Genomic DNA, 26,564 nt, shown 5'->3' on the forward strand with positions numbered 1-26,564 from the left:
GCCATTGCAGTGGAAATTGGATTCTGGGAGAGTGCAAGTTGCAATACATTAAATAATGCGGGGGAACTGGATTGGAAGCGATCTCCCAGCGTGATCTCCCTTCTTCAGGCTTTCCTCTTTTGAAGCTATTCCTCTTCATACAAATAAGAATATTGAACACATAAGCATAAATCTCTATCTCCAAGTCCAGGATCCCACTTTTCTTCTGGGAAATTGTTTGAGCCTGTGACCATACCCTGGGTTTTGTTACCTGCTCATTGGACTTAGATGTCTTTCTTCCAAAAGTTCTTTCAGCTTTTGATCAGAAATTATATTGAACCTCAGGAGCCTTTGCTACAAAAGCTTAGTCAAAATCAATTAAATTTTTGCAAACAAATATTTTCTAATTAAAACTTGTTAATAAATATTAAGAGTTCAAATACTCTGAAGATTTATCTATTCATTAATTCTATAAACCTAATATATTCCTGGTTCATTTTCTGGGGTATAATACATTATTGCCCGAGAAGTTCCTTAATCCCTTTGGATCCAAAAATAAAGTAAGTCTTCTGATCCCAGCAGAAATTGTATATTCCTCCAAGGAAGTTAAATATTCCTCCTCCACCATGAGGAAACCTGGATAGGGAGGTGGGCCTTGTAGAATGAGCCTGGACACTGACAGATTTGGGCTTTGACAGCATGTGCAGGAAATTACTCTGACAGCTGAACATGTAACAGAGCATTCTCAGTCCCATGAGAAGCTGTGACCTATTTAATGCAACTTCTATTAAAGTACTGAGTTAGAGATGGATTGGAATTTTACTTGTGGGTCACTGGTGAAGATGCACTGCAATTACTGAGAGGTAGGAACCTACAGATTAAGAATCTCTGAAAAATTAATCTTCCACAAAATAAAAGAGAAAGTAGGGTGCATTTTTATTTCTTAACTCTCAGTAAAAGGATGTATCTTTTATCTTCATTATCCCTACTAGTTCTGCTGTCTATAGTAGTTTCAGTTATGGCTTTAACAGACATTCTTAATAAAAATGGTGTATGTGGATGGAGACAACAGTTTTTTGCGATAATTTTTGACTTGAGATAATTACAACTCTGTGGGCAAATTTGTTGTTTAAATGGAAAACTCATTCTAGGATGGCATTTTAGATTAGAATAGTGACAAAGCTACCAGCTCCCAGACAATAGCATTGTGTGTTTCTGTGTTCTGTTTAGTGTAAATTAATGTATCCTGGAGGTTTAGGTATGTGGGATTAGTAAGAGATTCTAGAATCTAAGGATATGTTTAAAAAAAAAAAAAAAAGATGCCTGAAAAGATATTTATTTCTTTTATCTGGTTAGTCAACCTGATAGCTGATAGTGTCTGCATCTGTCTCTTCAGGCTAGCTTTATTCATGAAGATATTGAAAGTGCAATCAGTGACAGCAAAAGTGGAAAACAGAAGAAAAGGCTTGAAACACTGAGGTAAAAAACTTACCTGCTTGCAGTACAAAAGATCACTGAATATTGTTAGAATGGTCAGAAGCTTTCCAAGTCTATCTGCTATCCTTTTGCTCTTTTTTGCTAATTAGTAACGTATTTCCAGAAGCCAGTAGATGACCCTTGACTACATTATCTTATTCTTTTTGAGTTTATAATTTCCATTCTTTTCTAATTTCTCCTTGGTGACTGGAACAGCTGGCAACCAGTTGCCAGAGAAGAGTGTTGTATGTCTTGATTCTGCATATAGGCAAATAGTTTGTAATTCAAATTATAAAATATAAAAAAGCAAAAATTTCAAGAAACGAGAGACATAGAAACAAGGGCACAAATATTTTAGGCAATGAATGTTAATGGAAGCTTATTGAAAAGTTGGTAGGTAACTGTCTCAAGTCTCTCTCCATAATGTGTGTTTTTGTGGTCTATGTGGAAAATCCTCTGCTGCACAAAAATCACTAAGTAAAAACATTGTTGTTTTAAAAACGTTTCTAGTTAACTGTTTTACACAGAAAATTCCACTATGCAGCTCATTAAGCTTTCTTATACTGATAAACACTCCTATAAAAAAACACAGGCATGCTAAAGTTTACCTATTATTTACCTATGGGTTTAAAACAGGTATGCTGTAATCCAGAAGAACTCAAACACATTGGATATGCAAGGAAATTAAGGAGATTTAATTAGGGGAAGAATGTAGGCTGGTACATCTGGGGAAAACTAATCTGAGCTACTCATCCCAAAGGGCTCTGAGGCCAAGCACTCAATAGTACATGACCTTGTAGCGCTGGTTACTCACTGTAGTATTGTGTACGTGCAGGCATCAGGTCACAGCGGGAGATTCCCTTCTGGATGAGTCCTGCATGACTGGTTTGGAGATGTGGCAGTGAGCCTAACATTGCATTACCAAGTTATTGTTGCAAGGTTTATTGGATTGTGGAATGTGGAAATGTGGGAAGCATGGGAAATGTGGGGAAGACTACCCAGGAGAGTGGAGGAAGGAACTGCAGGAGCTATTTTCTAGTTCGGTGTCTAAGGACAAAACAGTATCTAGTGCATTTGTTGCTGTTCATGAATGCCATGAATGAGATGGGGTTATAAAGGGAGGAATTTAAGGTGAAGGCCTTGCTGTTAAACTGGGACATGAGGAAGGGGTTGGTGGATGTGTGGAGGTGGGAGTTGATTTTTTTTTCCCCACCTCTGTTGATATCAAGCTGATTATGGTGCATAAAACTAGATAAGGCAAAAAAAAAAGAAAAAGAAAAAGAGCAGGTGGGAACAGTCATGCATTTGCATCAAAATGGGATGAACAGACTGTTAATTTTAAAGGAAAAATCAGCCTGTAAACTTAGTCATTTGGGTTGGCTGAGTTCTAAGAAAAAGTTGGTTGACAGCTTGTCAGACTTAGGAAATAGATAACATTCAGCCATCACAGAATGATTAACTCCTAATGAAGACAGCAAGGGGATCGAGCCATTATACTGCATGTGGTGGTAGAAATGACACCTACCAAATCTGAGTCGCTGAATTTAGCTGTCTGCCCATTCTCTAGACATTGTGTTGCACTACTTAGGGGTTTCCAGTTGGCCATGTGATTGAGGCTTTGGTTTGGTGATATGTATTTTGCCATTCCCTCCTTGATGTGGGTCAAGTATATTTACATAGCATAGACTCTGCTGTTGCTGGCTGTGAAAGTCCATAGGATGCTCAATAACATGGGTTATAGAAAAGGTCCTTGCAAAGCCCTCTTGTCTTCTCTGATTAAACGCTAGAAAATAGAGTGTTTTTTTTTTTTTTTTTTTTTTTTTCCCCCCCGAGTGTCACTTCTGGGCTTTTCTCTCCCCTTAGGATGATCTCCAAAGCTGACAGCGCTATCCCTCCGCCCCCAAGGGCACCAGCCCCAGTCCCACCGGGGACCGTCACCCAGGTGGACGTGCGAAGCCGCGTGGCGGCATGGTCAGCGTGGGCCTCCGAGCAGGGCGAGCGTGAGTATTTCTGAGAGCTGGTTCTCCTGCCGGGTGCTGAGCAACAGTCATTCTGGGCAGTAGGTTTCTGTGAGGACAGATGATGGTAAAAATGGTTTGGAAAAAAATATTTTTCAAAAATATTTTTGAAAAGATGACAGCCACATACAGAAACGTTTTTACTCTGGTGCCCCCTCTGTTTTTGTTGAGAGGAGGCAGGATTATTCTCCCAGTCTAGTCTTAAATGCCCCAGATTCCTATTGCCTCAGAGAGATGGCTCTGTAAGAAAGACCTCACTGTCAAAATCTGTTTTGTCATTTACTCGCGGTATCGGTTTTCTGAATTTCTTTTCAGAGCTTCATTTAGTTGTTCTTAGGTGGATGGTAGGTGGGCTATGGTTTTCCTCTGGGGCCTTTGCATGAACATCCCTTGAATTAAAAGCTGACTAGAGATAAGCAGCGTTTATTTATTTTTATTTATCTTCTTAGTGGGCTGTGTGACTAAACTAGCTCATTGCTTTTAAAGCCTCAACCAAGAAATGTAGTACTATTTTTGATCTTTTTTTCTTCTTTTTAAATCTGTAATGGAAACTTTTTTCTTTTTTTTTTCTTTAAATAATATTCTTTAGAAACAATAAACTCCTTTCAGTATAACAGACTATATAAGGAGTAACCTTGGTTCAGGTGAAGTCTTTTTTCTCTTTTTCTGTATAACAGAAGATGAAGTTTTATAATTAGATGTTTAGAATTAGATGTTACTAATCAGGAAGTTTTTGTTGGTTTTGGTTTATTTTGCCATAATATGGCTCAAAGTACACAACTATGCAGAGAAAAAAAAATAAAAGTATTCACAGAAATCAGTAATATTCAGAAAGTTTTCATCTACTAACCTACAACTTTATACCTGCTTTGAGTAAAGACCTCTTTCTTCTTTTGCTTGATTTCTGCTCACTTAATAAATTAATAAATAACCTGTGGTCTCTTGATGACCTGAATTCCTGCCGTAGTTCTTATTTCATTCATGTGGATATCTTCTAGAATGCATTTATAAAAAGCACTCCTGTTAACAGTGTGCCAGCATTGGTAAATCAGCCCAAATTCCTACATCTCTTTTTGCTTATTAACCTTCATTTATAAACTGTCCCCCTTGAATATCCTCTGAAGTCCGAGCTATGCACTTCTGTCTTGGCTGCTTCAGCTTGACTTGCTTTTAACGTGTTTTGTAAAATGAGATAACTTTTCCTTACTTTGGGTTTAGAATCAGCCACTTTCTGCTGTACTGTTTTGATAGAGATCCTGATACCACAATTATGCATGTGGTTAACTTCCTTTATGCAGCTAAGTTAGCTTATGCATATACCTAAACAGGTTCATGAGGCTTGGGAGGCATTACTGTGCAAGTTCTTCAGGTTCTCTAAAGCCTTTGCAATGGCAGTGGTGCCAACAGTTTCGTCTGTGGCATGGTAGTATACTTTCAAGTAAAAAGTGGTGTAGAGTGTCATGATTTCTAGTTTTTTCTATATGAATGTCTTTTTCCCTTCGCTTTTTCCACAGTTGAAAAGCAAAGACAGTACCAGGACCATGAAGAAACAACAGAAATGATGGCAGCTAGGATTGACAGAGATGTTGTAAGTGAGCGACTACAAGAGATATTGCTTAACGCTCATAAAACATTGGCTTTTTACCTAATGGGAAGACTTTTTCCACATGTGAAATTCAGTTCTGGGGCAAAGCTTTCCAGGCAGACTGTTTTGTGTGGTAAACCTGAAAATGAATAGGAAGTGTGTGGTGTGTTTTTCTTACTTTTTTAAGGTAAGTACAAAGTATTGCTATTAGTCAAGTTTTCTGTTGTGAAGAGCTGTACTTCCATGTAATTTTGTGAAGGCCAAATTCTTCAAGCATGTATAAACTGAAATTTTATTAAGTTAATTAGACTCTGATAAGTGCCATTTCTGGAGCATAAACACATGGTCATTTCCAAAGACCATGGATATGTAGCCATGCATATGTATAATATGACCCTCCATGACCTGTGAGCAACAATATTGAGTTGGTTCCATGATGTATGCACTATCAAATACTGCCATGATGATCACTTGGAACCCAGCTTTCTACTCTGGTGTTGCCATCAGCAACATCAAAGGGTCTTGAGGGAAGCGTGGTGGAACCTGCTGAAGTGTTGCACCCCGAGGGTGCTTCTTTTCTTCTCCACTTGCTCTTTGAAAACCATTCTTCAAAGAACACTTCTCCCGCAAACCACATTCTGAATTTCCACAAATGGTTTAATACTTTGTTCCAAAAGAGATCATCAAGTTGTGCCATTTAGGAAAATGCTGTCCTATGCACATAATTTACTAGAAAGGATTTGTGTGCATATGTGCTTTGAGAGAATGAATGTTGTGGATATTGTGTGTAGAATTAATGTAATCTGTAGAGAATGGATGTAGTGTGTGAATGTATGTAATGGAAATCTGAATTTAGTAATACCAGTGCTTTCAAAACCTACACTGGTCCTGAGTTTTGAAAAATCTAAGCTTTAAAATGTTACGCATGTGTGAAGTTATAAACATAATGAATCTATATACACAATATTCTAGCCCTAACTTTGTACAGAAGTTGCTGGTATCTAAGAGTTGTTTTCATTCCTAGAGTGTTTCTACTACACTTTCAGTAAAGAAATTGCTACTTTTCTCTCATAGCAAATTCTGAACCATATTTTGGATGACATTGAGTATTTTGTTACCAAACTTCAAAAAGCTGCTGAGGCATTTACAGAACTTTCGAAGAGGAAGAAAACCAAGAAAAGTAAAAAGAAAGGACCTGGAGGTAGGAGTTCCTACTGCAGTAGATTGTACAGTAGATTTTCTTTTTTCTTTAGGAAACTTTAGGAAACTTTGAAGTAGTGAGTAAATATGACTTTTTTTTTTTGATGTGTGTGGTAGTGATTTTGTTTCACTTTGAAGGGAAAGCACATCCTAGAAAGTATATTCTTAGAGAGGACTAAATGAAAAGTGTTTGCCTGAAATCAGTGGGGGAGAGACTGATGTGAGATATGACTGAAGAATATTGCTCACTGTAATGACTGTATTTACAAAATTTTGCATGTCAGTAAATATATTAGCAGGGTTATTTAGCAGAGCTAGCAGGGCTCATTGAGAGGGCTTTATACTAGATTCGAGGTGGGAGGGAGGTATCATCAGGGAAGCAGGTTATGGGGTAGGCGATGGCCCATCATGCCACTCACAGCAGCCTAACTCCATAGCCCTAAGCCTGAAGAGGCTAAAGGGGAAAATAAGAGACCTTCTGAAGGCCCACATAGTCAAATTCCAGCTGCCCCAGCTAGAGTGAGAGGCACATTGGGTGACCAACTCAAATGGCTTTATGTAAATGTATGCAAGATGAGGAATTAATAAGGGGAACTGGAGATGCATGTGCGATTGCAGGGCCATGATCTCACTGCAATTCCTGAGACATGGTGGGACAGCTCTCATGACTGAAACATGGCCATGGATGGCTTTAGACTTTTCAGGAAGGACAGGCCAGGAAGACGAGGTGGCAGAGTTGCTCTTTACATGAGAGAGCAACTGGAATGTTTGGAGCTCAGCATAGGGGAGGATGACGCATGAGTTGAGAGCCTGTGGGTGAAGACTAAAGGGCAGGCCAACAAGGGCAACACAGTTGTGGGAGTTTACAACAGGCCTCCTGACCAGAAAGAGGAAGTGGATGAGGCCTTCTACAGGCAGCTGCAAGAAGCCTCACAATCCCAGGCCCTGGCCCTGATGTCTATGGGGATAATCACACGACTAGGAACAGGCAGTCCAGGAGGTTTCTGCAGAACATTGCAGATAACTTCCTGATGCAGGTGTTTGATGAACCAACAAGGGAAGGGGAAGAAAAGGGAAGAGATGACCTCATACTAATAAACAGATGGTCTAGTGGGAAATGTGATGTTTGGGGGCAGTCTTGGCTTCAGTGACTACAAGATGTTGGAATTCATGATCCTGCGAGGAGGAAGCTGGACAGGAAGTAGGATTGCAACCCTGGACTTCGAGAGAGCTAACTTCGACCTCTTCAGGGAACTCCTTGGAGGAATCTCCTGGGCAAAGGTCCTAGAAGGAAAGGGGGTCCAGGAGAATTGGCTACTCTTCAAACACCACTTTCTCCAAGCTCAGGTTCGGTGCATTCCTATAGGAAAGAAGTCAAGCAAGGAGGCAAGAGACCTGCGTGGATGGGCAGGGAGCTGTACATAAGGTGAAAGAAGAGCCAGGTCCCAGAATAACCCCAGACATGAGATTAGGGGTTGACCTGCTGGAAAACAGTTCCGTGGAGAGGGGTTTGGAAGTCCTGGTTGACAAGAAGTTAACCATGAGGCAGCAATATGCCTTCATGGCCAAGAAGGCCAATGGGATCCTGGCCTGCATCAGGAGGAGTGTTGCCAGCAGGCCAAGGGAGGTGATCCTCCCCCTCTGCTCAGCTCTGGTGAGGCTGCACCTGGAGTATTGGGTGCAGTTCTGGACTCCCCAGTGCAAGAAGGACATTGAGCTTCTAGAGCAGGTGCAGCGTAGAGCGACAAAGATGATTAAAGAACTGGAGCATCTATCATATGAGGAAAGACTAAGCGAGCTGAGCCTGTTTAGTCTGGAGAAGACCGAGAGGAGATTTGATCAACATGTTCAAGTACCGAAGGGGTAAATGTAGAGATGATGGGGCCAGGCTCTTCTCTGTGGTGGTTGATGACAGGACAAGGGGTAATGGGTGCAAGTTGAAACACAGGGAGTTTAATCTCCATGTGAGGAAGAACTTCTTTACTGTGAGGGTGACAGAGCACTGGAACAGGCTGCCCAGAGAGGCTGTGGAGTCGCCTTCACTGGAGATCTTCAAAACCCACCTGGATGCGACTCTGTGCCACATGCTCTAGGTGTCCCTGCTTATGCAGGGGTTTGTGGACTAGATGATCTCTAGAGGTCCCTTCCAACCTTAACCATTCTGTGATTCTGTGTTATTAAGCAGCTACAGCAATTAATGGAAATACAAAATACTTAAGTTTTTTATTTTATTTTATAATACTTGTGGTTAATATATCTTCAATATTTATAGAAGTTAAATTTTACATATATATGTATAGTTTTTCTCATTTTTTTCACCAGAGGGAGTTCTTACTCTCCGTGCAAAGCCACCACCTACAGATGAGTTTGTTGACTGCTTCCAAAAATTCAAGCATGGCTTCAATCTTGTGGTAAGTAACTGCTAGCCTATATGGTTTTGAGGCGTGCTACAATAAATTTTCCTGGGATAGATGATGTTATGTGTAAGAGGATATTCCCTGCTGCTACAAATTAATTCGTGTGTCGGATTTGTTGCCTTACTTTTTCTATGTGTTAAGAGCTCTCTCTATCCCACTTGTATGGAAGGATCTATAATGATCTATAGTTCTCTTCTTCTTTCTCTTTATTTATTACTTAAGTGATAGAGAGGAGGAAGGAGAAGAAAACAACGCAACTGAATTGCTTTGTAGTTATTTTTAAGTCAGGTTTCTTTGAGGATTCCTGATACTCCAGGTAATGAGGTTATCTTTGACTCCTCTGAGAGAACTTCAGAAGTTCATTTGGTCTTTGGGAATACAGTTATCAAATTATGTGTTTTGATGCCTTGGTGCACCAAACGAACCGACGTTCTTGGTGCCTTGTCCGTGTAGAGTAAACTGGTGGGCCCATGGATACCAACACAGAGGTGTTCACATCCTTTGAGGAACTGGGGGTCAGAGCAAGCATTGTCTTGGTCTCTGCTGCTCTTCTAAAAAGAAGTAGATATGCAAATATCCTCTTAATAATGTGCATAGCTTTAGGCATATAATCTCACTTGGTGCTTGGCCAATGCATAGGAAGGCAGCTGAGCTGACACCAGTCTTGGCTTTTCCCTTTTTCCCTCTCTATTTGGAGTTGAACAAAGATCTGGTGATCTCTGGCCTCAGGTAGTCTCCAGGTGGGGCTGCTCCTCAAAGGCTCTGCCCAGTGCCAGTGACTGGGGGAGCATAGTTCTCTCTCTTTCAGCATCCTTGTTCAATAAAATCCTTTTACTTGCAAAATCTGAGTTTAAAGGGGAGGGAGTGAGGAGGATGGGGCCAGCCTCTTTTCAGTGGTGGCCACTGATAGAACTAGAGGTGGTGGCCACAAACTGAAACACCAAAAGTTCCACAGGAACTTAAGGAAATTTTTTTAAAAGTGAGGGTGACAGAGCACTGGAACAGGCTGCCAAGAGAGGTTGTGGAATCTCCTTCTCTGGACATCTTCAAAACGTGTTTGGATGCAGTCCTGTGCCACGTGCTCTAGGTGACCCTCCATGTGCAAGGGGGTTGGACTAGATGATCTCTAGAGGTCCTTTCCAACCTTAACCATTCTGTGATGATTTTATGATTCTGTGATGATTCTATGATGAAAATCTAAAAAAGGATTTCTTGGAAGCCTGTTGGGACCAGGGGCATGCAAGCTGTCTTGCATGTTTGGCAGCCTCACCAGCTGGGGCCTTAAATAAGTCACATACAGCTGCTCCCATTAGGTCTTGGGTGCTTATTGCTGTTAAATCAGTTGCTTTCTGGCCTCAGAGGGCTCTATCTGTGCTGCTGCGTTTACAGGCAGGTAGACATCTTCAGTGCATTTTCTGCCACATACAGACTGGTCATTCCAGTTGCCGTGCGAGCTAGAGCAACAACAGGCAGCAACAAAATCCTTTATCTCAGTAATAGTACTTCCAATCTTAAAATGTCTTCAATGTGACTTCTTCCTGAATTCTGCCTTTAATTCAGTTTTTCATCTGAGACTAACCTGTGTACCTATGAGTCTTTATCTCCTGTGCAATGTGCAAGTAAGTATATTGTACTAAAAGTTTACAGAGATCAAATAAATCTCAATACAAAGGGCAAACAGTAATAGGAGAGTTGACATTTATCCATCAAATATCGAGCTGAGGTGTGTGGTTTTTTTCTTCTTTTTCTTCTTTTTTTTTTCATCTGTTTACCCTCCCACCCCTTGACTTTAAATATGCTGTTATCATATGTTTTGTAGGCCTTAAAGAAAAAAATTTTTGTGTTGGTGCTGAGCAGTATTTGGGACCTGTTTTCTAAAGTTTTTGACAAGTTGGACTATAAGTTCTTTGCTTCAGCATCGCTGCAAGAGACATAAAATCCTGAAATTTTACTTCATGGTGCTTAGTTTTATTATATATATACACACACACATAATATTTATATGTATATATGTATATTTTTATATATATAAAATATTTATTTAAGCAGAGTTGAATAAAATGAAGAATGTAATTTATCTAGTTTAAAGATAAGAGGTAACTAAAAGAATAAGATCCCTTCCACTTGAATGTAAACTATTTAAAAACACCATACTTGAGACTCATGGAAAATATCTGCTATCTATCCAATAATAAAACTTCAGAAAGACCAAAAAGTTGGTATGACTGAAGTACAATGTACAGGTTGCTATTAGAAGTAATAACACATCCTTCCTATTTCTTCAGTTGAAGACAGTCTGGAAAGCTAAATGCACTGATTGACTAAGTTTGAAAGGAGTGTGGGGAACAGTCTGCAAAATGCACTGAACACACATGTAAAACATATTCAGGTGTGCTTCCTGCTTCTGGAGTCTGTTGGGCTAGTGGGTGATTGCCGACTAAAGGCAAACCTCAGAGAAGCTGTAGTAGAGAAGGAATATGATTTTTTTGTGTGTGTTTATTTTATTGGAAGAGCTTGGCAGTGGGCAGTGTGTTCCCTGTGAAAACAGTGTCATCAAAGAATACCTGTTTAAAGTAATGGGTGATTAAAGAACAGCTAATCAAAATGACAAGAAACAGATCAACAGAACCCCTGGGAACTTCATCCATTTCTTCCAGAAACTTATGGATGATATCACTGAAGTATGCGCTGGGGTGTGTGACCTCACAAAACTGCCTTGATCCCAAAGGAAGGGAAATAGTTAAGGAAATGCTAATAATCTTTAAACGTTTTTAGGGAGACCTAAGGGACTACGGACCAGTACCCCTGAAGTCTGTACCTAGATAATTGGTCTATTAAAAGAAAAAAAATCTCACAGGATAGAATTTCCACACAACTCTGGAAATCTGAGAAATGTCGAAATTGTCCATGATAACAATCAATAAGATGACAGAGGAAATTCAGTATTGATGGATGTAATGTAGTGTACAGGTGGAAAAGTGGATCTAATGTTACATTTAAAACAGACTTCAAGCTGACTTCTGCTAGACAGGAATAAAATGTTGGTGTTGTAATACAGAACATTGTTCTCCATAGTTACGACCCAGACAAACATTAAGAAGCATTAGGAAAAGAAAAAAGAAAATGAACAAATAAAGAACATTACTGTGCCATTATGTATGCTGGTTTCATTTTTCTCCATTTAGGAGAAATTTTCCCCCCTTTTTCCCAGTTTTCTTCATATGAGAATATAGCGAAACTGAAGGTATTGCTCCAAGGAAAAGACTTTTCTTTAACTTGGAAAAGTCTACAAAAAGGGAGAATATAATAACACTGTAAATAATTATGAGTAACACTGGTAAAAGTTTGTAGGGTATGATTGCTCAGTTTTCTTTCTCAGCAGAAGAATCCACTAATCCTACTAATACAAAATACTGCTTCTCATTCAAGTAGCCCCTGAGCTACAGACTACTAGAGCATTGCAGTAGTTGGGGGAAGATCACCATGTGCTTGCTCTGTGATCTTGCGGAGTCTTAGCTAATGTGGAAGACAAACCATTAGTCTTAGGAAGAGTTATGATGTGACCTGGCATGGTCACTCTTGTGTTAAGCATTTGTTACAAAAACTTCCAATATGTTTTCCTTTTCCCTCAGGCCAAACTGAAGTTGCATATCCAGAATCCTAGTGCACCTGAATTGGTTCATTTTCTCTTTACACCACTACATATGGTAAGGTGTGATAACTCTTTCCAATATTTTCCTTCAGAACTTTTGTATCTATATGCTCTATAACCTTCTCAAGGATAGCAAGATTGAAATGCTATGTCCCTGGACAATAACTAAGGACAAATGTGTGTATCAGAGGATGATATACTTTTTAGAAAAAAAAAACAGATCCTTTTCTGCATGTCTTTCTTTACGTCTTTTAAATCTGTTTATTTAAATCATCCTTAGCTTTGTGTGTGTTAAGGTTTGTCATGATTATTTCTAACTAGCAATAAAAATAGAGATAATAATTTATATAATGCAGAAGGAGTATTGGAAGCATAGCCATTTGTTTAATTAATTGAAGTGTTTTATGATGAGTAGAGAAAATTAAATAGCACTGTCAAAAGTCAGTCTAAACATAAGATGGTAGCTGACTAGAACAGCAGCTCTTCTGCAGGAAGTGGTTTTTAGTTCATCCTCTACATTAGGACACACTGTTAGCTTCCCAGAAGTTACCTTTACCCCCCATTTTGGTAATGAATGTTTCCTAGTAACACTATAGCCACTCTGTGTTCAGATGAACTTTATGACCGATATAGATGTTCTTTTATTTTAATACTGGGACTTAGGTGGTGCAGACAACAGGAGGCCCAGAACTTGCTAGTACAGTACTCAGCCCCCTCCTAACGAAGGATACTATAGACTTCCTGAGATTTACCGTCACCAGCGAAGAAGGGCAGTTGTGGATGTCACTGGGTGACACGTGGACTAAAGCGAGGTAAGGAAAAGCCTTTGCATGTTTTAGAGATGATCTCAACTCAAGTTTATTAGTGTGGTCTTAACCGATTGTCTACTATCAGCAAACTTCATATTAGTTTGGTAGACTCCTTGAAATTATTCCTTGAAGTTTTTGGAAAGGAGCCCTTTGCTTCATTGGGATTTTGGAGAGGTTTGGTTTTAGGGGTTGCATGGAGGAGGAAATTTCAGACAGTAATCTCCTTTCTGTCCATGGAACTGCCCTTTTCATGTTCTTTTCTGTTTTGGCAATCAGCTATTTGGACTTGATTAAAAAATATATTTTTAAGAAAGTGCATTCAACAGCGCTTAAAAATAAAATACAAACTGATTTTATTTTTCAACTGTTAATGCTTATTAAAAACTTAAAATTTGCAATCTCTTTACCCTTCAAAAGCATAATAATAAGCTATAAGTAAAATGTTTATAACTTCTGAGCAGTGGTTGTTGGCTGAATCATGTTAAACATACTTATCCTGCACGTTACATCTAGTGGAATTCACTATTATGGTTTGGTTTGGCTTAGCTAAAAACTAACTACTTTGTACAGAATGGTTTTGAGTTGGCTGTATAGTCTGAAATTACTTAGGTAAGTAGAACGTTTTTAATTAGCAGTGTGCCTTAACTCTGACATCTGTGGTGGAGTAGGGCTTGGGGTAATGGTTAAGCATGCAATGACTTGGGTTGAAATGAGTCATGTATTTGAGTATACTCATCCTTATTCTTAGAGTCCAGATCAGGAAATAAACATCTTTCGGTTGGATTTCTAGAGGAAAAAAAAAATAGTAGTTGAGTACTTCGCTGGTAGAAGAGTCTGAGAGTCTGAACAACAACAACAAAACCCTAGAATGTGAAAGGATGAAAATCCTGGGGGTAGGAAGAGCAAGGTACAACTCCTCCTCCTCCTCAATCTCACTCTGCTGCACAAAATTTCCAAGATTCTCCTTCATTGGGCCGTTTATCTTAAAATTGCAAAATGAGCTGGAATCATCTCTTGCAGCTCCTCATGATTGCCATCATCTGCTTACCCTCACCTGCCCAGAGCTCTTCTGGCTTCGCTGCAGCTTGCAGTGGGGCTGACTATGGAGATTCACTTGCAGCCCTGGAACCCATGCAGGGTATAGGATCACTGAATGAAATAACAGACTTCTTGTCTTGGGAACTACCATCATCGTTCCCGTAGTACCTTCTGAAAAGAAAACAGCTTAGTCCCAAAAGAAGTATCTCCTGTTAGAGTAGGAAGGAAAAAAGTACTTGGCATGTAAGTGGTTGAGCTATAGGCATTGAAAATGGTCTGTTTGGCTTGCGGTATACTGTGGTGCAATTTAGCAAAAAGTGAGCAGTAATGCTCAAGGGATCTAGTACTTGCTAATGGGCTAGTAAATGTTGACCCCTTCTGTAACTGGTTTAATGGACAGCACTTGTTACTTGATCCATTTTCAACAGTGCCAATAATAAGAACATTAAAAGACTGTAATGCATATTCTCCCTTCTGCTACTACTGTAAAGAGACAGTAATTTATGCTGCAGGGCAGGATGTTATGTATATTGCAAAGGCAGAGCATCAAAGCATTAATTTAGCTATTGTGTAGAAAAATAAGAGAATGCTAAAGGAGCTCTAAGAAGTCATACAGATTAAAAAAGTAGGCTGCAAAACAGCAAATGTGCTGATAATTCTTGTTTTGTAGAGTGTAAAGGAAAAAGAAATTTATCCTCTAATTTTTTTATTATTATTATTTTATGTAGGTAGGTATTTCTAGCTCTCTCTTAGCAATCAAGGCTCTGTGCCTACTTTCAAGTATTTTAAAGCAGAGTGTTTCTTTGAAGTCTTTTGTCTATGCTTTAACATAAAGACAGAATTGCAGTACTTCTTCCCATCTAACAATGAAAATAAATACCAGATTTGTTTGTAATTGATCCTTCTATTAGTCATCCTTTACTATGAGACGGAATTTTGTTGTGTCTTAACTCTAGCTAGTTCTTAGGGCAGGACCAGTGTTTCTGCTAAGCACAGCAAAGAGCGTAGCTGTGGTCAATGAATAATTCTTTCTGCCAATTTTCTGCATTTTAGCATAATTATTTTTGTGCTGTGATTCCAGTCTTCTCTCTATTCCTAAAAATTATAAAGCATTTCAATTCTAAGGAAAACTCTTAAAAATACTTGTATGCTCCCTTGCCACAGATCTCTAATTTACTTTTCATGCAGAGCGGACTGGCCCAAAGACCAGTTTATTCCACCCTACGTCCCTCGTTTCCGAAATGGTTGGGAACCTCCTTTGCTGAACTTCATAGGAGCTCCGAAGGACCAAGAACTAAATCATTTGGCTGAGTCTGTGGCAAACGTTGCAGAGCAGCAGAGGAAACAAGAAATGAGAAGATTGTCAGCTGAGGTAGGTTAAGTACTGTAGTGTTTCTTTAATTAGTTGTTTGCTAAAATAGTTAATTAGTTAAATGAAATTCCTTCCTGAAGAGGTTTTCCTACCTCTGTTGGGAGAAGAATCCAGACTCCTAAGATTCAGTTTGATTTCTCTCTTGTGCTTTCAGATCCATTTGGTTTTGACTGCATATACTGTGTGCAGAATATGGAGCTATGTGTGTCTTCATCTTTCTTGTCTTCGAATGAACATCTATGCACAAACACATTAAAAAAAATTAAAATCAAAGGAAGGATTTTAGAAGGGTCACTTGATTGCTATTTGTGCTTCAGGAAGATATTCCTTACATTGCCATTTTGGGCCTTTGAGCAGGGTTCAGCTTTCTTGTGTTGAGTTACTGCAGTGAGCATTCCTCTGTGCAGGAGGGACTGTTCTTTGCCCTTTGGCAGCACATAACCCTGGGCAGGTGCCTGCCATTTCATAGGTGTGTTAGGAGACTGCCTGTCAATATACAGGGATGTGATCCAGAGATGGCAAAAGCTAGAAAGGACAAGCCATTTCTGTCTCATGAAACTTTCATTATTTAAAAAGATGAAAAATCAGAACATTTTTGTGGTTAGGGTATTTCTCTCAAATATAGTAGACCAGCGTTTAGTCATAGGCAGGCTGACCTGAATTCGCAATATATTGTATAACTGGCTGCTATGGGCTGACTTTCCCCTGCAGAGCAGTTCTCTGCAAAGGAGATAAAGCTTCCTCCAAAAAGTTTATCAAAACTTCCCATGGAAAACTTGTCACAATAAAACTCTGTTTTGAGGAAAATCTTCATTTGCTTTAAAAAAAAAAAAAATCCTACTCAGATATAGAGATGAAAAAATCTGAGTGAAACTTTTCCTAAGTAATTGAGGCTATCATGATTCGCATTTGATTTCTTAAAATACCTTGGCCTCCTGTGTAAGGTCTCTCCGCAGCAGCAATTCCAGGGCAAGAAACGCTGAGCTTCTTTATAGCTGCAGAAAGCTGCAGGTGCTCAGCTGGAAAGATCAATGCGAGTGTAAAACGCTATTTGTCTGCAGCAACCTGACTGTCCTACAGCAAGGGATGCCAGCGTGGCTGCCTTACTTATTCATTCACATTTCTCAGGTGGGATAACACCATGCGTGATGCTGCTGTGGTGACTTCCCGGCCCTTATTACTACCAGTGATTGATCTGGCACCTAGCAAAATACATCAGATATCTGGTTCTTACAATTCTTCTTTCCTTTGCCATTCCCAGTCTGAACGATGTACATGTGGTTTGCGCCGCAGGGGGCTCAAGGTGAAGTCACCTCCCATGATGGTGACTTCAAATGGCAGCAAAGCAATGGGGAACCAGTGATTGCAATCCAGTGAGGCTGAGGCAGTGCAAGTAATTTCTGTGTGAAATAAAACAAATTTCTACTCCCCAGGTATCTTTCTGCTGTAATGTATAAACTAGCTGACACTTGAGATTTTCCTCAAAGAGATTTTCCTAATGTATTTTTAAAGAATATTCTGCATATATGGGTTTCTTTGTTCTTTTCACTTCACAAGCCTCAGCCCGGCAAATAAATGCCTCTAGGCAGTAGTTCTCTGATACATAAATGTAGTGGGTAACTCTTATGTAGCCACACAGCAAGAAAAATCAGAGAGATAAGAGAATTTCCAGTGAAGCTCAGTTGTTCTAACTTGTGCAACAAGATGATGGTATAAGGAAAAAGAATTGTAGAAGGAGCAACTTCTGTATAATAATCTTCAGAAATTAAGTGGAGATTAATTTATTTGGGTCAGTGAAATTTAAAGTAGTACTTACTACAAGCAACCTATTATTGCTGGATTTAAGATTGGGCATTTGTGAAGAGCTGCTATTTAAAAAGAATTTAGAATTTTGCAAAGGGTCAAATATGCTTATTTAACTCATATAAGTGCTTGTAATAAACAGATTATTTTATTTAATTAAAATCCTTAATTACACTGAGTATCACTTTCCTTCTTGCATTTATTCACTGACTTCAGTTATATTCAATTGGAGGGTGACAGAAATAAGCCACAACTTATTGAGGAGGCTTTATTTCTTACCAAAACTTAATGTTAGCTTGCTAGAATTTTCTGTGTTAAAGTGTGCATATAAAATAAAAGCTCAAAACAGTTTCTGAATGTAGTTTATTTTAAAGCCATTCAGTCATTGTTGTTTGCAAGTTCTGTTGCTGTCTTGATACCTAAAAGATGACATGAACCTTGCCCTGGAGAACTCTCTTTTCTAAAGAACATCCCCTGCAATATTAATGCAGTGGGATGACTTAGGGAAGAAATTCTTTTATTCTTCTTTTGATCTCTCTGCTTGTGTTGGAAATGCAGAAGTTATTAACTTTTCATGGCAGATCCACAAGCACCTGAGAACAGGGGCATGCAGATGCTGCCTGGGCCCTTGGGGCTCCTGCCTTAGGTGCAATAAGCCCCGTGCTGTTGGTGCGCAGGTGACACTAATCCACCTTGTGGCTTTGTGTGTTTTTCTTTGTCTTGCAGCCTCCTGGCGTTCCCGACTACCCTCCATCCGACGGGTATGCATTCAGTAACACTGCTTACAAAAGAGGGCCTCTCCCGGACCAAGGGGCCGCTGTCGCTGCCTTTAAGCAAACTGTTAGCCGGCACGTAGATAGGTAACACGGAGTCGACGTCGTACGTGGTGCTGTGGATAACTGTCCCGACTTAGTGCTGCTGGGGTGGAGGTGTCTGTAGTCGCCTCTGGTTTTCGTAAGGAAGTGATTCTGGTTTGCAGGGGGTGTTTTGGTTTTGCCTCTTTAAGGCACATCCTTAAGACTCTTCCAGTATATTCTCTGTGGTATGATCCTCTTTGTGCCCTGTAAATTGATGCTTTGGTTAAAAATGATGTAGTGGAAATTTAAATCTATCAACCTGAATCAGAACTCTGGATCTTCTTGTTTGCACTTTAAATTTTATTTTTACTTTTTTTTTCATATTTTTTGAAAGGTATGCTTTGTTCTTTATGCAACTACAAATAATTACAAATACACTCTGAGATTCATCTGTCATTGTTTTGAATGGTTATTTGGTTTGTGTAGCTACTCACTTGCTGCTCCTTGGCGTTCTGCTTTTGTTTTTTGGGCTGGTGCAGAAGCAGCCCCTTTCAGAATCTAATCATTTCTTCTCTCTTTTCCCAGTGTGTAGTTACACAAAATGCTCTGAAATGTTTGCATAGCAACCAGAGTCTTTTTGCACATCCTTTTTCATCCCCTCTGTGTTAGTCCAAATCCAAATAGCTTAAGAAGATCAGATGTACTGATCCTTGCAATCTGGGCCTTTGGTGTATGGAGAATTTGTCTCTGGGCAAGCTGTGGGAGTAAATCAATAATGACCTTATGACCTGTACTTTAGTTTTCGTGTCATGGAATATGCTTCAGTTAAGCTTTGGGGGTAAGATTGTTGGCTTAACGAAACAAAAACAAACAAAAGCATTGCTTTAACTATTTTGATGAGAACTATTGCACATCTAGATTTGAGACATGTGCCAAAAGATTCTTATGCTAATCTGCATGCAAACAAGTTCCCCCATGCTATTCAGGATGAAGATTTGATTCTTTTTCTGAGATTTGGTTTTTATTCTTAACAGCAGTGGTAGTCATCTGTAATGTTTTCCTCAAACTTTCTTATTCCTCGGGCTCTTCTCTCAGGGTCACTCAGCTTGCAATCTGGATGATCTATACTACATTGCCTTTCTCTTTTATCTGTAACATGATAAGGCCTGTTTTGTCCTCCCAGAGTAAGAGTATTCCTTCTTAGTGCCTTTGCCCCCATTTCAGGTTTCAAGAATGGGACTCACCCCAGTGAGCTGTAGATGGTGTCAGTGTATCTGGCAGCATCTGAATTAGTCATTCAAGCTCCCTTTGTAGTGGGTAAAGAGAATGGGTGCTTCTAAGAAGCAGTTCAGGTAAGGTGAAGATGGTCTTTTGAAAGACGTGAAGCCAGAGGTATGGATTTCTCACCATCGACTGCAGGAGAGAGTCGAGATGACTAGAGCCGATGCAAACATCTGCAGCCCGTAGTTATCTCCCAGCCTGTCCAGTCCCACATAAACATTCTCATTTGCTAACTGGCTCTTGGGACGTGCAATATGAGCTCATTATGGGGGAAAGCTGTTAATCTGTGTTACCATAAGTAACTTCAATTTAAAGATATTCGTTAAAGCAACTGTGAAGAAGCAGGTGGTACGGTAGGTTCAGGAGAGGAAGAAGTAAAAGCTGACCATTTCAACAGCTTTTTGACATTTATTTAATCACAGAGAACTTCATGTTCAAACGTGTCAGCATCTAGAGTAAGACATTTTCCTTGGACAGCTTTAACTATCAGGATCTTAAATTTCCAGTGCGTTATTAGAGTCAACATGGAGCTCCAGTGATCAAGGCTGAATCTGATGCTATCCAATATAGTCTGAATGTAATTCTTCAGCAAATTGTAGGTGTCAAAATAACATGCTGTGTGATTTATTTTTTTGTGGTGTCATTTGTGGAAGAGGACCCTTAAAGGCTTTATAATCCACAAAGTTCCCACATGACATGCACAGGAGAGTGAAGAGTTGCCATTACAATATATCCAGTGGGCTATAAGAAACACGATGGATGGAGGAAAGCACTGAGAATATTTCAGGCCCAAGAATACTGTTTGGCTCATTAAGCTAGACTTGAAGAGTTATGATGCCTTCAAAATTTGTAGTCACTGACCTGTCTATGTTCTAGGGATGTTTCTGTTGATTGCAACAGAGTTGGGTAAAATGTAAAGTGTAAGCATTTCTTTGTAAATTCTGCCAGAGTTAGAGTTCTTGGGCGATCAGGATGTTTAGCTGCAAGTTTCCCAGCACTGAGTTCAGAAAGGCAGCTTAATATTAAAAGTAGCTTCAGAAGTACTCTAGTCATAACCCTAAAATGGTGAGAAAGCACTTCAAAATTGGATAAATTTTGAGTGGGTGGCTGAAAAGTTCGGATTACTCACCTGTCTTTCAACTTCATAACAACTATTCTGCAGGCAGTGGTTCAACTCGTACTTTTCAGTCTTCCTTTAAATGCTTTTAGTGTTTTGTCCTTCTTTCAAAATGCCACATTTTCAATCTGAATGCGACTGTTCCTTTGTTCTGCTCTCTAAGTCAAGTGAGACAGTTCTCCACAGCCACGCAATAGCTAGGTAAGCACTGGAAAACCCAGGTGTGCCGGGGAGCCGCGGTCACCCTGTGAACATCAGCGGTCAGATGCATTTATATCCCTGCACTGTGATATTGTATGCAGCTTTTCATGCCATTGCTTGTTGTAATCTTTTCATTTTTTTTTTCAACTTTACTATGTGTACAGATTTGGGTTGTCACTTGAAATAGGCGAATAATGGTCCTCTTTCTTTTAGATGGTTTTTGAGGAGGGAGGGACATTTCTGACCTGAAAGTAATAATACATCAAAGAACATAATAGCTTTTCGCCCACGTGGGTTTGAACAAATCTGAACAGATCTTTCCTCAAAGAAACAGAGAGCTACTAAGGTGTACTGTGGTATACTCCATTCTACAGTGAACCCTGTTAATAAATATCTAGAAATCATTTTTCATTTTTAGCTAGTATAACAACTCAGGTTTGTTAGTATTTATAGTATCTTATAGTCAACTAGGAGAAATTTTTTCTCCTAGGCTTTTTTTGTTTTTCAATTAGCAGTTTAATCCCATTAGAATCAATACCAAAAATTATTAATTTATATGTGATCTGAAATTTATTTTATGATTAAGCTAGAAATATAATTTAATAGAAGGCAAAGGATTGTACAAGATGCTTTGTACAAAAGGCAATCTCAGTGTATCCATCTGCTTTTAAGGCAACCTAAAGTAGTCTCATGTAGGAAAATGCACTAAATCTAGTATATGTATTTATGCAATGGCATCTGCTAATCCAAGTTATCATACATATTGCAAGCTATGAGTCAATAGAAAGCCCCCAGTTTGAGTTACAGGTAACTCAAATGCTTTTTTATATGTATATATATTTATTTTTTTCTTTGAAACTTAATCAGTGTATTATGAATAAGTCAGGGTTATAGCAGTGTGATCTTAGGGTGATTTTTGTTTGTTTGTTTGTTTTTTGTTTAAGTGCTTTGCAGATTGTTAAATAGAGTGTTTTCTTAATTTTATTGGCTTGAATGCCTCACTGAAAAATGCTGGGCTTTGTTTTACAGAAACTACGAAGCACACAATAAAGCACAGCCCAAGAAATATGCCAAATGCAAGTATGAGTTTATGGCAAGAAACAACAGCGAGCTTTCTGTCTTGAAGGATGAGATTGTGGAGGTAATTTTTTTGCAAAGAGAAGATATTTTCTAGTGCCTCTGGAAGCACTATCTTTCCTGTGGTCAGTGTGACCGTCTCAATTAATGTCTTCAACCTTTTTGTCAGATTTATCTCCATTAATATGGAAAACTCAAGTAATTATGCTGCCTATACTGTAACACTAAAGAGACTTTGTGCTGTCTTACAACTTGTTGCTGTAGAAGTTCACACCATAAATATATGTGTGTGTTCTCCTGTCCTCTCCAGTGCTACTTTTCAAAGCATCCTTTGACAGTATTTCAGTAACCAGCTCTGTGTACCATCTGTGTTCACACAGGGCATAATGAAAGGCTGTCCATTCCGGGAAGGGCTGGTAACTTGGGAACTGGAGAAGTGTAGAAGGGAGGGAGCAGTAAGGAGAAAATGTTTGATGTAAGATCACACTGCAGATAGTCAGAAATCAGTTTTCTGCTAGCCAACCTGTACTAGTCCCTCCTTTACTCAGAAATGCTCAGTCTCCAAATTTGTGCCTTCCTAGAATGACGCATTCCTCCATGCTTGGAGTTACATTTTCTGATTGTCAGCAGTAGATGGACTGTTGAGATGCCATCCATCATCTTTGCACGGGCGTTTCACTGCTGTCCCTCACATGTGAGCTGACCTGAGTTCACTAAATGAGTTCATTAAATACTTTTCTTTCAAGTCCTTTCTTCAGATGTGTGTTTTAAAAAGTGCAGCACTACAATGTACTATTAATTATGGTGATAATCAAGGATAATCAGTGCTTCCTTAGCAGCGTCTATGTAAGACCTGTCAGAAAACATGAAAACTGGCAAAATTGCAGTTTTGTTTTTGTATTATGCAAAGACTAAGTGCTGACAGGAGAAAAGTAGGAAAACAATATGTAATTAACTTGCCAAATTATTTCAGATTCTAGATGACAGGAAGCAGTGGTGGAAGGTTCAGAATAAAAGTGGCAGTGCAGGCTTTGTGCCAAACAACATTTTGGACCCACTGAGAAGTCAAGAAGGTGGTTCAGGATGGCCAGAACCTGCATATACCCGCACCATCCAGGTAAGCCCGCTCTTTAGGAGCAATATTTTCTTTTGAAGTGGACATGCATGTGTTTTGGAGGACAGATATCAATAACAAAACTTAGTATTGCATGTTCCACTGATATAGCAGAAGACTTTTTTTCTTTCTTTTAAAGGCTGAAGTTGATTTCTATATTGTTTAGAGTCTGACACGAGAATAAAGTTGACAGAAATATAGTGAAGTCTTTAAGTGTTTTTTTGTTTTTCTGCTTGTTTACTGAGAGGTGGTAAATTCCATCCTAATGGAAGTTTATGCGTTTATTTTAATTGCAAATATCCTTTGTGGATTGATAGCTGTTGATGCCAAAGAAGGAGTTTGAATTATTTAAGGTAGGGTCATCTTTGTTTTCTTTAGGAGAGTGAACATTAACTTCTCTTTTCTGCCTTTTTGTGTGTCTCTATCTTGGTCTTGAATTTATTTAATTACTGTAATTTTGGAGTTGTAAGAAAATAGGTGCCTGAATTCACAAAGCAGCTGTTTTTCAATTGTCATCTGTGTACATCAATGGCATCTAGGCTTCTGGCCTAATTTTTATGTTGTGGTATAGAATTAAGTATTTTTTGTTATTTTTTGTGTACATAGACTTACAGGATAAAATAATAAAAGCAAGCAAACAAGAAAGAGCAGACAGGAAAAATTAATCTTACCCCAGTGTGGCTATCAACCGAGTAAGATTTTGCATGATACAGTTGTACTGTGCATTCTTGCACTAGGTTTGAGTGGGCTGCAGGCTTGTAAACAAGCAAGGCAAATGTGCTTGGAGCAAGCAGAAGCTCCAGGCCTGCCTCTGAATCAAACTTTCAGTCCAAATGCAAGCGAAACTTGTGTTAAAAGTTGTAATTTATTTAAGTTAATTTAACTTAATATTCATTCCTTGTGTCTAAGCACTCCAGCTGATGCCTGAAAAGCTAGAAGTACCATGATGCTGCTGTTAAACTTTCTTTATTGCAGAATGGTCTAAAAGTCACAGTTGAAACTGTCACTGTGGCAGATGCTGTATGCATCACTCACATGAAAGATGCAGCCTTTCCACTCTTCCCAGAGATATGCAAAGTCTCTCAAGAAACATGTCTTAGGGTATTTCTGGCCTTCCACTCTGGTAGACCTCTCTTGAGCTTTGTGGTCTTCGAAGCAGACTGTTTCTGAGTTTTTTTTTTTTTTTTTCTATCCTTAAATATTTGCCAAACACCTTTTGCACTCTTTTGAAATTGATGGGTTTTTGTGTGTGTGTGAAATGAAGCATGTGTCTAGAGTGCTTTTCAAACCCTCCTTTAAAGATATGATTTCTTTTTTTCTTTAAGCGCATGTAACTGTGTGTGTTTGACATTTGCTAAGAAATATTGAGCAGACTGAGTGTAGTTTTGAGTAGATATTTTTTTCTGTAACACACTGCAGGTTTTGAAGTCTTCCATATGAAATATTTACATGCCATGAGAAATAATAAAATCCCCATTTTCACAAAGCATTCTCCACAAACTGGGGCAGAGAGTGGCATTTAAGATGACCTGGTTCTTTCCCCTCTGTCAGGTGGTTCTCTACAGTCCATTGTTTATTTTCGTTGTACTTTTCTTTATATATGAGCTTGAGATGCAATGAAACTATTTAAGAAAATAATGAGTTACGCAGGTTAAAGGGAGTCTTTGTCAAGGCTTGTGTCAGTAAAGTTGATCTTAATTGTATGGTGACATACTGTAAATTTGGGACTCCTGAGTGTGCTCACCAGTCTCTTCTGTCACAGACACATGGTTTGTTTGGGCCCCATTTGCGTAACGGTCTTTATTTTGATCATGGTGCTGCTATTTTGGTGAGGTCAAATGGGAAAACTTGTAGGCAGGGCAGGAAAGAAAAGCTCATTCCCATCAGTGTCTTTGGGGAAACACAGAGCAGGAGTGGGTTCTGCACAGGTTTCTGTCAGTCTCTTCAGTTAGCTTTTGTTGTAGCTGTGAAGCATTTGAGGCCTTTCAAAGTGGTGTGCTAACAAGGTGGTGAGCACCTTGGTCCTATTTATGCTGAGGATTTATATTTGTGTACAAGGTTAGTGTGTTTGTTTACAGACTACTGGCCTTCAAAGCATAGGTGACAAAAATATGTTTTCAGGTTATGGAGGGCTAAGGATTGCATTGAAACATTATTTTTGCATTCAATTATTCTACAGACTGAAGACCTTTCTCAAAGGTGGAGGTCAAGTTATTAGAGTTATTCTCAGAAGAGCAAATTCATTTCAGCTGTGCTCTGTGCCTCCTGCTGGTGGCCTCTGAATGGGCAGACTGGATTAAATTTTGATTTTTCACTCAATCCAATTTAGAATTCACGTCCAAATACTTACTTCAAAGTACTGAGTAGTTTGTTGTGATATACTTGCAGAAATATTACATCCTCTAGGTGTCCCTGCTTGAGTAGGGGGGTTGGACTAGATGATCTCTAGAGGTCCCTTCAGTCACTCTGTGATTCTGTGATTACAAGCAATATGATAGTTATTTCATAATTTCTGTGTGTCCAAGACTGTAACATAACCTTTATCATGGTCAGGAAAGACTCTTGAATTAGTTCCTGTAAAACAATATTCTTAACCATATAGTACTTCTCTACATTTAGTAGAGCATTTTGATGCTTGTTTATATCTTCAACTAAAGTTAATCACTGGTTATCAGTGTTTCCTGTGGCCTAGGGCCATTTTGGTCTGGCTTTCATCATGAAACAATGAACTTCACCACCCATTGTATATGAATGTAAAAGTTTCCCAAGCACTTTAATGTCCTGGTAGACCTAGAGACCAAGTAATAAATGCATTTTTTTTTTCCTGACTGGGCATTTTATTAACATTTTCTACTATTCTAAAGGGAAAACTGGAAAATATAATTAGGCTAGAGGCATGTATCTTTGTGGGAGTGACAATTTATCTCATGACAACCTTTGTGAATGAAGCAAGTATTTTGTCCATGATATGCATGAAATACTAAGGCACAGAGCATGAAGTCTTATTAAAAATAAATAAATGAAAATAAAGCCACACGACTGTCCTCAGCATTGTGGCAGTGCATCTAAGGGCATGGTGCAGTCTCAGGTGGAAAGCCAGGCTGCGCTGCCCTTGGTGTCAGGGTGAGCATGGTCCATGCCAATGACCGAGTTGTCTCCTGAGATCCCAGACTCGTGTTCCCCACAGTGACTGTGCTGATTTGGCACAGCATTGCTCAGTGCTGACCAGCTGTCAGTCAGCAAAAGCTTAACTGTGGAGGTTTGTGTGGAAATCAACAGTATTCTGTCATAGGCCTATCTTAATTAATCTAATAGTTTAAGCTGTTATTTTTTTAAAATCTTTTTTCCTTCATTATTGCATTTCAAATTCTTATTACTTCCAAAGTTATTGCAATAGAACACCTTTTCTATATAGTCTTTTGTTGTTGTGATGCTTGAGCACCAAGGCAAAATTCTCCACCTCATTTTGGGCAAGTATCCTTTGCCTTCCTTGGCAACATACCATCACAGGCTTTCTGTCAAGTCTCTTTATTTAGCAATTCTCCTAAAATATCTCTCTGTGGGTATTGGTTTCCCCTCAAGCAGAACATTTGTGCCCAAACTTGGTTCTTAGTGTCATACTTACCTT

At 39.1% G+C, this 26,564-nt stretch overlaps 1 protein-coding gene across 3 annotated transcripts in view; it reads left to right on the forward strand.

Moving 5' to 3' along the window:
• Positions 1 to 26,564, forward strand: part of EPS8 (EGFR pathway substrate 8, signaling adaptor) — a 124,363-nt gene that overhangs the window by 85,991 nt on the left and 11,808 nt on the right. For 2 of the 3 annotated variants that reach the window (XM_088528431.1, XM_088528432.1), the window contains 11 exons: positions 1,376 to 1,458; positions 3,319 to 3,455; positions 4,988 to 5,061; positions 6,133 to 6,259; positions 8,581 to 8,669; positions 12,308 to 12,382; positions 12,991 to 13,139; positions 15,363 to 15,546; positions 18,076 to 18,209; positions 21,775 to 21,886; positions 22,796 to 22,939. In XM_088528431.1, coding sequence (XP_088384557.1) covers positions 1,376 to 1,458; positions 3,319 to 3,455; positions 4,988 to 5,061; positions 6,133 to 6,259; positions 8,581 to 8,669; positions 12,308 to 12,382; positions 12,991 to 13,139; positions 15,363 to 15,546; positions 18,076 to 18,209; positions 21,775 to 21,886; positions 22,796 to 22,939 — 1,308 coding nt within the window. The remainder of the gene's footprint in view (positions 1 to 1,375; positions 1,459 to 3,318; positions 3,456 to 4,987; positions 5,062 to 6,132; positions 6,260 to 8,580; positions 8,670 to 12,307; positions 12,383 to 12,990; positions 13,140 to 15,362; positions 15,547 to 18,075; positions 18,210 to 21,774; positions 21,887 to 22,795; positions 22,940 to 26,564) is intronic. The other variant, XM_088528433.1, reaches the window with a different exon arrangement.

Source organism: Tinamus guttatus, unplaced genomic scaffold (assembly GCF_059628265.1).
Source record: "Tinamus guttatus ecotype Peru unplaced genomic scaffold, ASM5962826v1 Tinamus_guttatus_pri_ptg000308l, whole genome shotgun sequence".
NCBI lineage: Eukaryota > Metazoa > Chordata > Aves > Tinamiformes > Tinamidae > Tinamus > Tinamus guttatus.